At 55.7% G+C, this 14,526-nt stretch overlaps 1 protein-coding gene across 19 annotated transcripts in view; it reads left to right on the top strand.

Annotated features, from left to right (window-relative positions):
* EXD3 (exonuclease 3'-5' domain containing 3) overlaps positions 1-14,526 on the top strand; it is an 81,978-nt gene that overhangs the window by 10,010 nt on the left and 57,442 nt on the right. For 17 of the 19 annotated variants that reach the window (XM_072778938.1, XM_072778922.1, XM_072778926.1 and 14 more), the window contains one exon: positions 12,368-12,523. In XM_072778938.1, the coding sequence (XP_072635039.1) occupies positions 12,415-12,523 (109 nt within the window). In that variant the 5' untranslated portion in view covers positions 12,368-12,414. Of the gene's footprint in view, positions 1-3,547; positions 3,625-12,367; positions 12,524-14,526 lie in introns of all 19 variants that reach the window. The other 2 variants (XM_072778928.1, XM_072778920.1) reach the window with 2 other exon arrangements.

The raw sequence follows: 14,526 nt of genomic DNA, 5'->3' as shown, positions 1-14,526 counted from the left end.
CCCATCTCTGGAGGCAGGAAGGGGACAGGATGAGCGCCCTGGAGCACACCTGCAGGGTCACGTCATGGCCGACAAATCCAGTACAACAGCCTGTGGAAAAGGGAAGAGCGTATGTTACATGAAATGAATGAGCAAGTGGATGACACCTTGAGACATGCAGGGGTGAGTCCTGAGGCCAAAGGTTCAGGGTCCTGTCCAAGGAGCCCCCCAGGGAAAGCGCGAATCGTTTAGAAGACAGAGAACCCAGCCTACACAGCAGTTCCGGAGGTCAGAAGGAAGCCAGATATCCAAGGGCCGTTATGAGGAAGAGGAAGGCACAGAAGCCCATATTTAGTCAAAAAGGAAGAAAATCATGCCCAAAAAAGTAAAAAACAAATGGAAGATACTAAAGGGAAGAAGTGAGAGTTCATGAAGAAAAAAGCCTGGGATGCCTGGGTAGCTCAGCGGTTGAATGCCTGTCTTCTACTCAGAGCGTGATCCTGAGGTTCTGGGATCAAGTCCCACATAAGGCTCCCTGCATGGAGCTTGCGTCTCCCTCTGTCTGTGTCTCTGCATCTCTGTATCTCTCATGAATAAATAAATAAAATCTTTTAAAAAGAGAGAGAGAGAGGGAAAAGCCTAAGTAAGTAAATCAGAAAGTAAAAATTAGTAAGACCCAAAACAAATTCTTAAAAAGACTAGTGAAATAAATTTCTGACAAGACTAAGGAAAGAGAAGAGAAGTAAACGAGGCTCCGCATGAATGAGAGGAGAAGCACACCTGTGCCGCGTCCACACCAATACTGGGGTCATACGTGGGGAAAACCTCAAGAAACTGATGACCTCCAGCAATCCAATCTGCCTAGACCCGAAAGGAAGCAGGCAATGAAAGACCCAGCAGGCTGTGAGCCCTGCCTTGTGGGCCTTGGGCCAGCAGCCCAGCTGTGCACAGGTGCACAGGTGCGCATTCACAGCCACGCAGGCGCTCTGGCTTGGACACAGGCCCCTGGCCTAGCTGAGCCCAGAGACCCCACACAGGACCACACAGCCACGCCGCCTCCAGTTCCTGACCCCTGACCCTGCATGGGACGGTAAACATTGTTCTGCTCTGAGCCACGGAGTTTGGCGGCAGCACATGACATGGGAGGCTCATGCCATCGGGTGGACCACAGGGCAGAGCTGGGGCCCTGGGGGCCCTGGAGAGATGGCTCCACTGCAGAGGGCACCTGGTGTCCAGTGGGCAGGGGCCACCTCCCGCATGGCCTGGGGTGGGGGAACCAGCCGGCAGGTGCTCTATCTCCTTTCCAAAGCTAAGGTTTCCTCGTAGTTTCACTTTTGTTTTAAGGATTTGAAAAGTGTGTTTATTGAGAGAGAGTGTGCGTGAGTGTAAGTGGGAGGGAGAGACACAGCAGGCTCCTGCTGAGCCAGAGCCCAGCGTGGAGCTTGATCCCACGACCCCAAGTTCATGACCTGAGCCAAAACCAAGAGTCCACCGCTTAACCAAAGGTGACACTTGGGCCCCCTGATTTTAACTTTTAAGATATCATTTGTGGTTTTCTTTTTTTTGTGTAAATACAAAGTGGAGTGTGTGTGTTGTATCATATTTAGCAAATAAAAAAAAAATGAAATAGAAAGGAGGGGTGGGCTGCACCCCCAGCGCCTGCGTGTCCTCCTGGCCTGTGTTTGGTCTGGCGCCCCTGGGTCGGGCATCCTGTGGCACACGCCATAGCACTGTGCTCACGTAAATACAGCCATCTGCTACATGGTGAGGTCGTTTCTTCCTATGACATTGAATGTTTCTGTACGATATCATTTTTAAGTAGCCATTCATCATTCCCAGGGTTCCCAGCCCATACTGGCAGGAGGCCCTCAGAGGGGCAGGGCCCCCCCCCCACCGTGCCCCTGCTGCAGCCTGCACCTGGTGGGAAGGGTCCCTGCAGGGCCTGTTGGGTGAGGCCCCGGGCAGAACAGGCAGAACGCAGGAGGCCGGTTCCTCCCTGGGCTGCAGCTGCAGGGCTGAAGCCACTCAGTGAACCAGAGCAGCCCTGACCACGTGCACACTGCTGCGTGCTTGCAGAAAGCCTTCATGGCCAGCAGGGAAGCAGCAGTGTGAGCCCCTCCCACAGCTGCTCCAGACACCACCACCCCCTCCACGTGGTTACTTGCCTGTGTTTTAAATTGTTAATTTTTAAAGAAAGGAATGACTCTTGAGTTAAATCAGTAAGTTAAAAATCACTCCCACTAGGATGGATAAGACAGAAAAGGCAGAGACACCAGCATGTGTTGGCAAGAATGTGCAGAAATCAGGACCTCTGTGCTCTGTGGGGGAAGCTGGGGGAAGCAGCTCCTCACCGGCAAAACACAGTTGCTTGGCCCAGCTCAGCCCAGCTCTGGCGTCCACAGAGAATCAGCAGCAGGCACCTATGTGGGCACCGTGCCGACATCGGCAGCAGCACAGGCAGAAATCGCCCAGGTGACTGTGGCCTGTCTGTACCGCAGAACATTATCCAGCCACGGAAGGGGAAGGGTGCCAGCATGTGCTGCACCATGGTTTGGCCCCAACAACTGCAAACTGGGTGACACGTCTTGGTGCGTGTCCAATGCTGGCCAGCCCCCGGAGACGGCATGGATTTGGGTGGGGGAGCGACTGCTGATGGCTCCAGGGTGATCCTGTTGCATGGAAAATGTGCCAGGATGAGGCAAGTGTAATGTTCTCTTGAACCTAAATGTACTAAAAACGCTGACTTGTGTGCTTTGAAAGAGTAGGTTTTATGCTATATTATATATCATTAAAGCTTTAAAAAAATCCCTGAGATGTGGATGCAGACATTTAATTTGGCCTTAAAACCAATGGAAACAGCTTTCCAATTAGTGTTCTCGTTTCACCGAAGAGACATGAGCGGCCCCTGTTTTCGGGATTCAGGCCACGCACCCCCCGTGTGTGGGGTGGCCACCCAGCCCCACCTGCGTTTGGAATTTGGGGACAGCACAGTGAGTCCCCCGATGCTGTTGTGTGGAGCAGGGCTGTGGCCTGGCTCTGTGCCTGTCATGCTGCGTGGATCTAGGCGTGGCATCTCTACTGGGGCACCTACAGGCCATTCTGCTGTCTGCCCCGGTGCTTTCTCAGTCCAGACCAGTGCGCCCAGCAGAGATAGGTGAACCACATGTGTAATTTTAAGTTTTGTGGTATGAACACTAAAAATATAAAAGGAGAAGATGAGGTGCAGCTGGCTGGCTCTGTCAGTAGAGCGTGCATCTCTTCATCTCTAGGTCATGAGTTCAAGCTGCTGGGCGGGCATAGAGCTTGCTTTTAAAGTAAAAAAAAAAAAGGCAAAGTTAATTTAATTTATTTTTTAAAAAGATTTTATTTATTTATTCATGAGAGACCCAGAGAGAGAGGCAGAGGTGGGGAGAAGCAGGCTCCCTGGGATGTGGGACTCGATCCCAGGACCCCAGGATCATGCCCTGAGCTGAAGGCAGACACTCAACTGCTGAGCCCCCCAGGCATCCCGGCAAAGTTCATTTTATTTATTTATTTTTTTCATTTTAATTCTATATTCTAACTCCAGTCTTCCCTGGATATCACCATTTCCACCTGTGATGATATAAGAAGTCAGTGTTGAGGCCTCTTATGCTATTAACCAAGGTACGTCTTGCACTTAAAGCAGGAGGAGGCTGGGCAGTGCAGGGCCAGGAGGGGACAGTCCCCCAGAGAGGGTGATGGCATCTGCAGCTCTGCAGCTGGCGCCGATCCCATGCCCTCTAACCCACCTCCACCGTGTTCTTGCCACGGGCGTCGTCAGTAAGGGGGTGACAGCATCCTGAAGGCCCAGCGGACTGGGAGCACACGTGGGACCTAGGGAGGTCTCATCTCTCAGAAGGGCCCCAGCTCATGGTGAGGCAGCTCCGGGGGTGCAGCATGGGAGCTGGCAGTCCCATCATCACCCCAAGATGAAGGGCCTAGGGTCCACCTGCAGGGTTCACACAGCAGGCACCTTGGTTAACCATGGTGTGTGCTGCGGCCTGCTGTCCTGGACGGACGGATGGACAGACGGATAGTCAGAGGGCAGAGCACCGGCCCGCTGCCTACACTGGGCTCCTCAGCCACAATGCAGCTTCTTTCGAGGTCCTTTAATTTCCACCTTTCTGGGTTATTCAGACGGCAGCTTTAGGTCAGGAGACACCAGGAAGTGTCCGTGGCACACTGCTGGTCCTGAGCCAGGAGCCTGGTGGGGAGACCCTGGGGCTGAAGGATGTGCTGGGCCCACACTGCCTTGCCTAAGTGGCATTGAGGGGTGAGCCAGGTCCCAGCCGGGCCGGGCCTGCGTGTGGTTCCCGTGCCTTCACTTACCACACACTGCCCACTTTGCCGTGCTGCTGGCCCAGAACCCCTGCTGGTGCCCGGGGTGGGGGGCTCTGTCTGAAGGGGGTGATGCCCCTGGGAGGGTGACCCTGCTCAGGTGCCCGCCCTGGCTGGGGCTGGTTGAATGACTGGCTTTCAGGAGGTCTTAGGTCTGGCTTGGTCAGGGTGCCGAGCGGCAAGGCTGGGCCGGCTGGGCCATCAAGGGCCCAGCAGTGTCCGAAACTTCCTGCAAATGCTGAGTGGGCCGGGTCGACTTTGAAAGTAAAATAGCCGGTTATTTTAGCCACAGAATGGCTTGACTTGGGGATGGCGCGGGAATAGTGCTCAGGACGCACAAGTTGTGGCAAAGCCTAGAAAGTAGAACAGGGAGGACGTTGCCAGCGGCTGCCTCAGTGGGCGCTTCTCAAGTCCCTGGGAGGAGAGCTGAGTTCCCCTGTGCGGCTGTGGCTACCGTATGTGAGGGCTGGGAGCGCCCCCTGCTGGTCCTCATGTACCCTTGAGGCTTCCTTGGGCAGGGGGCGGGTCACCCCACTGGGCGCCCAGGTAAGCTCCAGGGGCTGGGGGGTTGCCTGGCTGCACCTCCTGCAGGTGGTTTTGCCATGGGGCCTCAGCGGGGGGGGGACTGGGCCCCTGAGGCAGACGTTCTGATGCGTCGATTGGTTGGTTCCCAGTGGGAATGTGTCCTGACGCCTAAAAGAGTTGCACATGTTGACTGTTTTAAGCGGAGGTTCCGAAGTTGCCAGGAGGCACTCACCGGCAGGCTCTGGAAAGCTGGGCAGCCCTGGCAGGGCTTGCAGGCTCCAATCCACATTTTCAGCTAAAGACAACTTGGACCCCACACGACTTTTTTTGCTTTAAAGTGAGGTCAGGGGCAGCCCCTGTGATGCAGTGGTTTAGCGCTGCCTGCAGCCCAGGATGTGATCCTGGAGACCCTGGATGGAGTCCCACGTCGGGCTCTCTGCATGGTGCCTGCTTCTCCCTCTGCCTGTGTCTCTGCCTCTCTCTCTCTCTCTCTCTCTCTCTCTCTCTCTCTCTCTGTCTCTATGAATAAATAAATAAAAAATCTTAAAAAAAATAAAGTGAGGTCAGGTAAAGCAGTTTGCTGCAGGGTGAACCAGACCTTGGTGGTACATAGGCTTCCCTGGGCCACTGCCCCTGCCTGGGGGATTCAGATTCCAGGGTCCAGATGAAACACAGGTTGTGAAGGAGAGCTGCGCGGGGTTCAGTGGCCTCACCCTTGCCCGAGGAGGACGGTGGATCTGTGTGCCTGCCCCAGGGTTGGTCTGGGGACACAGCCCTCACCCACCGCCAGCTTCCATGCTCCTCGGAGAAAAGGGGGAGGTAGCCTGTGGCCTCTCTTGGAACGGTAGGGGCATCTTGGAACGAGAGCCATAGGGTCGTCTGCCTCCGTCCTGAGCTGACCAGCATTGCGGTGGCTGCCATGCAGAGATCATGGGGGCCATGCAGTTGGTCCGGGACTCCGCGTGGGGAGAGCCGCCCCAAGGGGAGAATAGACTGCAGGGCAGGGCTCCTCTCATGCTGACCTGGTGTGAAGGGCTCAATGCCCTGCACTGACGTTGCTCATCATTAGGATTAGGATTCTGATCAAATGGGGGTGGCCTGGGGCGCTGGCTTTGCTGGAGGGAGGGCTGTAGATGGGCTGTCCGCAGCCTCCCCTGGAGACCCTTCAGCAGCCCCTCTGTGGCCTGCCGCCCTGGGAAGCATAGGGAGCCGCCTGCAGTAGGACCCAGAGACGAGGCCGGGAGGAGGAGCCACCACGTGGCCCTTGGTGATCCCTGCAGGACCTGGTGCTTGGCCCTTTTCCTTGGATGGGAGACACCTGAGGAGCTCCCACCCTTACTTCAACTCCTCGCTCTTCCCCACCCCAGCCCTCTGTCCAGGGATGCGGGCCCCACATGTGTTCCAGGAGCTTACTGCCCGTGGTGGGTCTGTGGATGGACCCTGCCTGAGAGACGGTTCTGGACACATGTAGCACGCTGTGAACTGTCAGGGGCTCCAGAAACGTTCGACAGTGGTGCTGACAGTGTGTAGCAGGCCCAGCCAGCACTTTGGCTTGCTGAGGCTTGCAGGCCGCCGAAGGTGACCCCGCGAGGAACGGGGTCTGAGTGAGGTGTGTCTGCTGGGGCAAAGGAATGACCGGAGGAGGAAACGGGCAGGGCTCCCGGTGGCTCCTGGGACAGGGGGACCCCAGGGACCTGGGGTGTGTCCTGTTTGCCCTGTTGGGGACCCTCTGGTGGGCCTCGAGGGTCTCCTCAGCATGGCCCCCCAGGGGACTTGTGACATTGGACCGCCCCCTCAGGACCCCAGGAAAGGGCCAGCAATAAACAAACAGTGGGACAGATTGATACTGGACCTGGTGGGCATCTGTGAGCAATGAAAGTGGCTCATCTGCTACGTGTGGGACCAGCAGGTGAGGACAGTCCACTCACTCCAGCTCCTGGCCCTCCCCCTGAAAGCCCACCCCACTACCTGTGTGCCTTGGGGGCCTGCCCCAAGCTCCCAGTGTGGGGGTGCCCGAGTCTCTGTCTGGGGGGGATGTCTTTGGGTGGGGCAGTGATAAGGAGGGCCCTGGCAGGGCCAGGTATGGGCAAAGCCAAGTGGGGTTAGGCACAGGGGTGGGGGGTGCTGGTAGGAGATGGGTGGGTCCATGGTCACGGTGGGGCAGGGGCAGTGGTGGCCAGGCCAAGGGTAGTCCAGGGGCCCTGGGGAAGCCTTGGTTGCCCAGCTGGAGCACCTGGTTCTAAGGCAATCACCATGTGTGACATTTATCAGCCACTTGAGCTACTCAGAAAGTGTAAGAAAACACTTGTGACTTCAGAGCAAGATCCTGGAGGAGACCCGCAACGAAGAGAAATTATGATTTTCTACGTTAAAACAGGAGTTATGCCTAAAGCATCTCCCCTCTGCCCTTCTGTGTCTTGAGTTAGGAGACAGGAGTTTGTTGTCAGGAGCGTGCTGGGCCTGCAGTGATGACACGTGGGCTCCGAAATGCCCGAGGGCAGCAGCGGGGTAGGAATGCTGACCCTCACCAGACGTCTCTGCAGAGAGACAGGCGCCCAGGGTGTCGGGGAGGGGGGTGGGGAGGGGGATGACCAGAAGGGTAATGTGCTGTGACTGTAGCTTTTTATAATTTGTGTGAATTTTTCAAAGTTTGCAAATTTATGTCATATTCCAAATGTCCTACGATACGCACGATTGCCTTAGTAAACTAAAAAGTCAACTGAAAGCACATCAAAGTGAACAGTGGTGGAAGGAAAGAGCTGGGGGAAAACTCTGGTCTCGTCCCAGTGGAGGCTGCTTCCTCGCCTGTAAAAGGGATGTCAGCCCTCTGCTCTCTTGCAGGGTCGGAGCTGGGTTCCCCTGCCCCTCAGCCCCTTCCCCATAGAACCAGAGTACCAGCACCGCTGCCATCCTGGAAAAGGACCAGCAGGTGTCCGGGACCCCGTTGTGGCCGAATTGTGCCTCCAGAAACACTCACACGGTGAAGCCCTAACCCTCAGCTCCTCAGACTGTGATCGTATTTGGAGATGGGGTCTTTCCAGAGGTGATTCGGGTAGAACGAGGCCACTAGGATGGGCCCTAATCCAATCTGACTGGTGCCCCTTATGATGAAGAGATGGGGAGCCATCTGGGGGAGGACAGCCGTCTGCATACAAGGAGAGAGGCCTCTGGAGGAACCAGCGCTGCCAGCACCTGGGTATTTGACTTCCAGTGTCCAGAACTGTGAGAAGTCATGTTTTTATTGTTTTACCCTCCCATCTGTGCTGCTTTGCTTTGGCCATCACAGCCTCCCACCCTGGCCTGCAGGCTCAGGCTCTGGATGTTGTGGGGCTGCAGTGCCCTGTGGGGAGCACCCCTCATGTGGTCCCATCTCTTCCTTCCTGGTGAGGAGCCCAGGCTGAGCATGCAGGCATCTGAGCTGCGGTGGAGGAGTTGTGTGCACCTCTGGGCAGCGAAGGTGTGCGAGGGGAACACCAGGAACAGGGCTGGCCAGCCACACTGGGGGGGTCAGTGCAGCAATCCTCAGGAAATGAGTGAGAGAGATGCAGCAGCACAGTGAGCGGAACATGTGCTCCGCCGAAGTGGGCTTACGCTAGGAGGCACAGGCACGGGCCCAGGACCACTGAGACTGGCTGCTGGCCTCTTGTCCCCACCTCACTTAACACCCACTAAAGTGACAGCAAAGGCATTTTAAAAAGACAGTTTTGCCTTTTTAAAAGGCAAAAATACTTCAGGGCAAAGAGGTGAAAAGACCCGTGGAGATGGAAAACAGCTGCCAAGTGTGGCTGTTCAGCAGCCTGACGACACCGAAGCCTGGGACAGAAGGGTGGCCTTCAGCCTGGCCACAGTGCTCAGGGAGCCTCCGGGCTGGAAATAGGGTCTCAGGACGTTTTCAGGGGGAGGGGTCGGCCCCCGACCCCCCTGGAACCTGGGTCGTGGCAGCCCCGTGCCGGCCTGCAGGTGTGGATGGGAGCATCTCTTTCCAATAGTCAGTCCAAGAGAAGAGACCTTCCGGGCCCCCAGTTACAGGGAGGCCGGCCATCCCCAGGGCTGCCCCCTGCTCAGTCCCTAAGCAGCAGGCCAGCACCTCACTCCTGAATATGAGCAGTAGTCTCCAGACACTTAAGCAAAGCTCCTGAGAGGAAAGACTCGCCGGGTGAGCAGGAAAGAGGGCGTTGATATGGAAGAATGTGTAGAAAAACAAAGACTGAGTCATGAGGTCCCCTGGGGTGAAGGGAGAAAGAGCTCTTGATTAATGAAACTTTGATAGCAGAAATGAATAATTCAGTGAACATTTTGCAAAATAGAGTTAAGGAAATCTTTCCCAAAGGCAGAGACGTGGCAAGATAAGAAAATCAGAGATTCTTCCAGGAAGCCCCACATCTCAGTAAGAGGACTGACCCCACAAAGTGGAGAACTGGAGGTCAGCAATAATCGAGGAAAATAAGACAGGTCCCAGAGCCGAAGGGCAGAAGGGCACCCAGTGCCCACCCACCCATCCTCCTGAGCCCCTGGATGCTGTTAGGGGAAGGCCCTTCAGGAGGAGACCAGCTTCCTACATGCGACTGGGAGTCATGTGGCTTCAGACTCTGGGCACTGCACGAGGTGGGAGAAGACAGTGTTGGACCCTTGGTATCATGTCTCTGGGGGGTGGATTCTCACCTCCAGCCAGACACAGCCGAGCATCCAGCTGAGAGCTAGTGCCAGTGAAGACTTTCCCAGACAACCCAGGACTTGTTCACTGTTCTCCCTTTGCGATTCTTATCAGGAAGGTTCTAGAATAGGAGGGACACAGAAAGGTGAGGACTTGAAAGTCAAGGAATGCAGGATCACCCAGGAGGGAAAAGAGGACAGGAGTCCCGGGGGGAAGCTGTGCCACAGGGCTGGAGGGCGGCTGTTCAGATGGAGGCAGGAGGACACAGGCCTGAGGAGAGGTGTTGTGAGGAACAGGAGAGTAAATGCACAGAGGTGTTGCAACACTGGTGGGTCCCATCAGTGGTGGCAATGCCGTGGAACAGCCACCAGTGAAGTGGGGTCATGTGTCCTTTGGCCTACCCTGCTCCCCCATTCTTTACATAGGATCCTCCCTCTCTCTCTCTCTCTCTCTCTCTCTCTCTCTCTCTTTTTAAGATTTTATTTATTTATTCATGAGAGAGAGAAAGAGGCAGAGACACAGGCAGAGGGAGAAGCAGGCTCCATGCAGGAAGCCTGACGCGGGGGAAAAAAAAAAAAAAAAAGAAGCCTGACGCGGGACTCGATCCTGGGTCTCCAGGATCACACCCTGGACTGAAGGTGGCGCTAAACCACTGAGCCACCCAGGCTATCCGGATCCTTTCTCTCTCTTTTTTTTTTTTTTTAATTTTATCTATTTATGATAGTCACAGAGAGAGAGAGAGAGGCGCAGAGACAGGCAGAGGGAGAAGCAGGCTCCACGCACCGGGAGCCCGACGTGGGACTCGATCCCGGGTCTCCAGGATCGCGCCCTGGGCCAAAGGCAGGCGCCAAACCGCTGCGCCACCCAGGGATCCCTGGATCGTTTCTCTTGATCTGTCTTCAGGTTCCCCGATTCACCTGCCATTTCCAATCCACCATCCAGCCTGGTCAATGAATTGTTCATTTCCGTTATTGTACTTTTTACTGGAGAATTACCATGTGGTTCTTTTGTATAGTTTCAGATAATTTTCATTTTCTCTTATCTGTTTACTCATTAAGAACATGTTTTCATTTACTTTTTTTTTGGACGTGTTTTCCATTCGTTTTTCACACTTATGACAGTTGTGTTTGTCCCTGATAAATCCCACATCTGAGCCACTTGGAGTTGGATTCTATTAACTGTTTTTTTTTCTCCTTGATTATGGGTCATATTTTCCTGTTTCTTGGTGGATCTTATGATTTTTATATTATGTACAGAGCATTGAACGATGCATTGTAGCAACTCTGGATTCTGTTATTATCTTCCTATGAATAATGTTGATTTTTGTTCTAGTAGGCAGTTAATTCCTAGCTGGTTACCTTTGATCAGGTGAGCATGGCTTGACATTTCATGAGGGTGGATCTTTAGCTTGGTGGCCTCAACCTACAAAGGGCCCCCGTGTTGATTTTATTGGAGCTTGGGTATCTTGGCAGGGCAGGTCGAGAGTGGGGCTTACTCTAGGCATTTCCCTAAGGTCTGGCCTTCCTGGAGTCCCAGCTGGATGGGGCAGTGTTGCCTGGGCTGGAGTCTTGTATGTCCTGCACAGCTTGACCACAAGTGTTTCTGTTGCAGTCTAAGTGCCACAACAACCATTTCTGGGATCCCTGGGGACCCTGTGTTGCTCATACACACCTCTGGCTGTTCCAGTCGCCCCTCTTGCCAGGGCCCTGCTCCACAGGGGTGCATATTGCCCCCTTGCCCGGGTGGAAGGCTGTGCTCTCTGGACTCCAGATCAGTGGTCTTGACGGGAACACGGCCTCTGGATGGGAGCCATCATCCTAGGGCCCCCTGGGCACTGTTCTCCCATCAGGAAACACCACTATGGGTTGCCTGCTATCTAGAAGTCAGTGGCTAAAACATGTCCCGTTGATGTCTGTAGTGAGAGGACCGGCCCTGCATCTCCCACATGGCCAGAGCAGACGTCTGGAGCAAACTCAGCAAGATAAGAAGAATACCCACAGTCTACCCATGGCTCAGCTGTGGGCCATATTTACAGTTACGCTCATGTCTGCTGTAAATAGTGAGCCACAGCAAGACTCCCACACAGCTGTCTCTGGAGGTTGCGGGTAATGCAGGCAGACTGGGGTGTGATAGTGAATTCTTACCTTGAAGTTGGTCAGTCACAGGAAGGACTGGAAACTGAAGAAATAACCACAGCAGCATATTATTTAGAAACGTGAACAAGGCGCGTCTGGAGGCTCAGGAAGTGAAGCGTCAGGTCATGATCCTGGGGTCCTGGGATCGAGCCCCGCACGGGCTCCCTGCTCATCAGGGAGGCTGCCTCTCCCTCTCCCTCTGTCACTGCTCCTGCTTGTGTGCTCGCTTGCTCTCTCTCTCTCAAATAAATACATAAAATCTGTTTTTAAAATAAGAAATATGAATGTAAACATCTGCAGGGACAGCTGAAAAGTCTCCTGGGAATGGTTGCCTCTGGAGGAGTTTCAGGGAAGGAAGCTGAGCAGCTCTTGCCTTCTGTGCCTGTGTAAGGATTTGGGGTCACACAGGAGGCTCCGTGTGTCTTATTCAGATGCAAAGAAGACTGTGTATGTCTTTACAAGGCCCCATGTACACAGATTAAAGGAAGAGAAACAGAACAACCTCCGAACACAGAGCAGGGTGTTGTATAAAATAAATGTTCTCAGGAACCCTGCTGGCTGCTGGGTATAGGAGCTTGGTGCCTGGTGGGTGTGCTTGTGTGGGTCAGCTCATGGGTCCTCTCAGGTGGGCCCAGGTACATGCACCGTGACAGGAGAACCCTGGGTGGGCTGCCCACCAGCATATGAGCGTTGTCTCATTGTTCCTCCCTACCAGATCCTCACTCGGGCTGCCTGTGGCCTCCCCCAGCCCCCCCTTTGAGGATGGACCCAGCAGGTGCTGATGGAGACCCCGCTGCTGGCAACCTCGCTGCCGATGGCACAGCTGGTGACCCTGGAGGCAACCCTGTTGGTAGTGAGTACCATTCTGTGGGTGAGTCTGTGCCCCCTTTTTTTTTTTTTTTTTTTCAAATTTATTCATGATAGGCACACAGTGAGAGAGAGAGAGGCAGAGACATAGGTAGAGGGAGAAGCAGGCTCCATGCACCGGGAGCCTGACGTGGGACCCGATCCCGGATCTCCAGGATCGCGCCCTGGGCCAAAGGCAGGCGCCAAACCGCTGCGCCACCCAGGGATCCCTGAGTCTGTGCCCCCTTAAGGGCCCGTCCAGCTGGGCTGCATTTGGAAGGGCTGGGTACGGGGTATGTGTGAGGAGCACCTGTGCATCCTGGCTGTGTCCAGAGTGTACATGGGGAGGGGGGTATCTGTGTATGGGCAACACGTGTGTGCACCAGGCAGGCACCTGGGGGGAAGGCATCCCAGTGCTAAGCCCCATGTGGGGCTGGGGCATATGGGGCCACCCAGGAAATGTGCCAGCAGCTCTCGTGGTACAAGCTATCCCACAGTGGGCTGCCTGCTGGCCACTTGCTCAATGACTGCCAAGAGGACTGTCCTGGACCAGCACGCAGGGAGGAGGGCAGAGACAACACTGAAGGGTGTGGGGACCGCTGGGAAGGGTGGTGTTTCTGAGTCTGGCACTGCATGCACTGTCCCTGGGAGGCAGGCTGTGTCTGCAAAGCAGGGGCCCAAGAGCCCATGTGGCACTGCCCAGTGCCAAGGCCTGGAGCAGGCTGGTACAGGCACAGGCCCTGGGTCCTGACCAGAAACAAAGGGTCTGGGTCTGTCTGGGCACAGAAACCCCCTTGGAGGATAAGGGAGGCATTTTCACTTGGGGCCGTGGATGGGTCAGCAAGGAGCTGTTTTCTCATTCCCGCCCTGAGAATGGCCACTGGTGCTGGGTGGCCATGGCCTCCCCGTGTTCTCCCCATTGTTCCCCACCTCCTGGGTTGTCATGTCAGGGGTCAGCTCTGGCCATTGAGCCAGCCAGAGACAGGACTGTGGAGGCTGGGTCTGGGGGTGCAGCCGGTACCCACAGGGGTCATAGGTGCACAGGGGATCTTGAGGCCCCTCCCTCTCTCAGGGCCTCACCCAGGACTGTGTCTGCCCATCCCCTGGGGGCCACAGGTAGGAGGGGCCTTGCGTTGCCGCACTTCCTGACCTGCGGAGTCTGTGACCCTAAGAAATGAGCAGGGAGTGCTTGCAGTGAACCACAACACCGCCCCCCCAGGACAGGCTTTGCCTCTGCTTGTCCCTAGATGTGCTCAGCAAATCTTCCACATTGTTCCACATTTTATTCTGAAATGAGGTGCGTCATCTTTCTAAATTCCTGCTGTCAGTAGGATCCTGCCTTCCAGCACATTCCCTAACGTGCCCTGGGCTCCGCCACTCAGGGGACCCTGGTGTGTGGTGACATCGCCGACAGGGACGGGAGCTTGCCTGTGTGGCCACCTGACTCCTTGTGACCTCCCAGGGCCAGCTGGACGCTGTAGGCACCAGAGCTGACAGCTGGTGGGGACTCAGTCCCAGAGGCTCATGACCTGCTGGAGGAAGCAAGACAGCAGGGCCTGTCATCCTACTTCCCCAACGGGGCGGCCCCAAGTGGGGAGCTGAGCCCACCTGCCTGTGGGGCCTGGATGCCGTGGGGGAGCCTCAGGGGGTTTCTGGGCAGCAGGGCTTGCACGTGGAGCCTGGAGGACTGCCCATTGTCCTCGTCTCCATGCCCTGCTCAGGGAGGCCTCACCCCCTTGTGTCCTGATGGGGATCAGGGACTGGGGACCAGGAGGGGCAGGCAGGTGTGCTGGAGAGGGTGGCCCTGCCTTGCCGAGGAGCCTCATGCCCCCATCCCGGGGGGCAGGATGCCCCCGACTGCCACAACGCACATCACCACAGAGGTCCTGGGCTCCCGTGCTGGGTGGTGCTGTGGGATGTGCAGGCATGATGGGCTTGTGTCTTGGCCCCTCCTCAGGGCAACAGCCAGGGTGGGGACAGCCATCCCCGGGGGTGGGGGTGACACTGCCAGGACCCACAGACAAGGCC

The sequence above is a fragment of the Canis lupus genome, chromosome 16, assembly GCF_048164855.1.
Source record: "Canis lupus baileyi chromosome 16, mCanLup2.hap1, whole genome shotgun sequence".
In the NCBI taxonomy this organism is placed as follows: Eukaryota; Metazoa; Chordata; class Mammalia; order Carnivora; family Canidae; genus Canis; species Canis lupus.
Note: the sequence above shows the minus strand (reverse complement) of the source record. Positions and strands in the feature narration are given on the sequence as shown.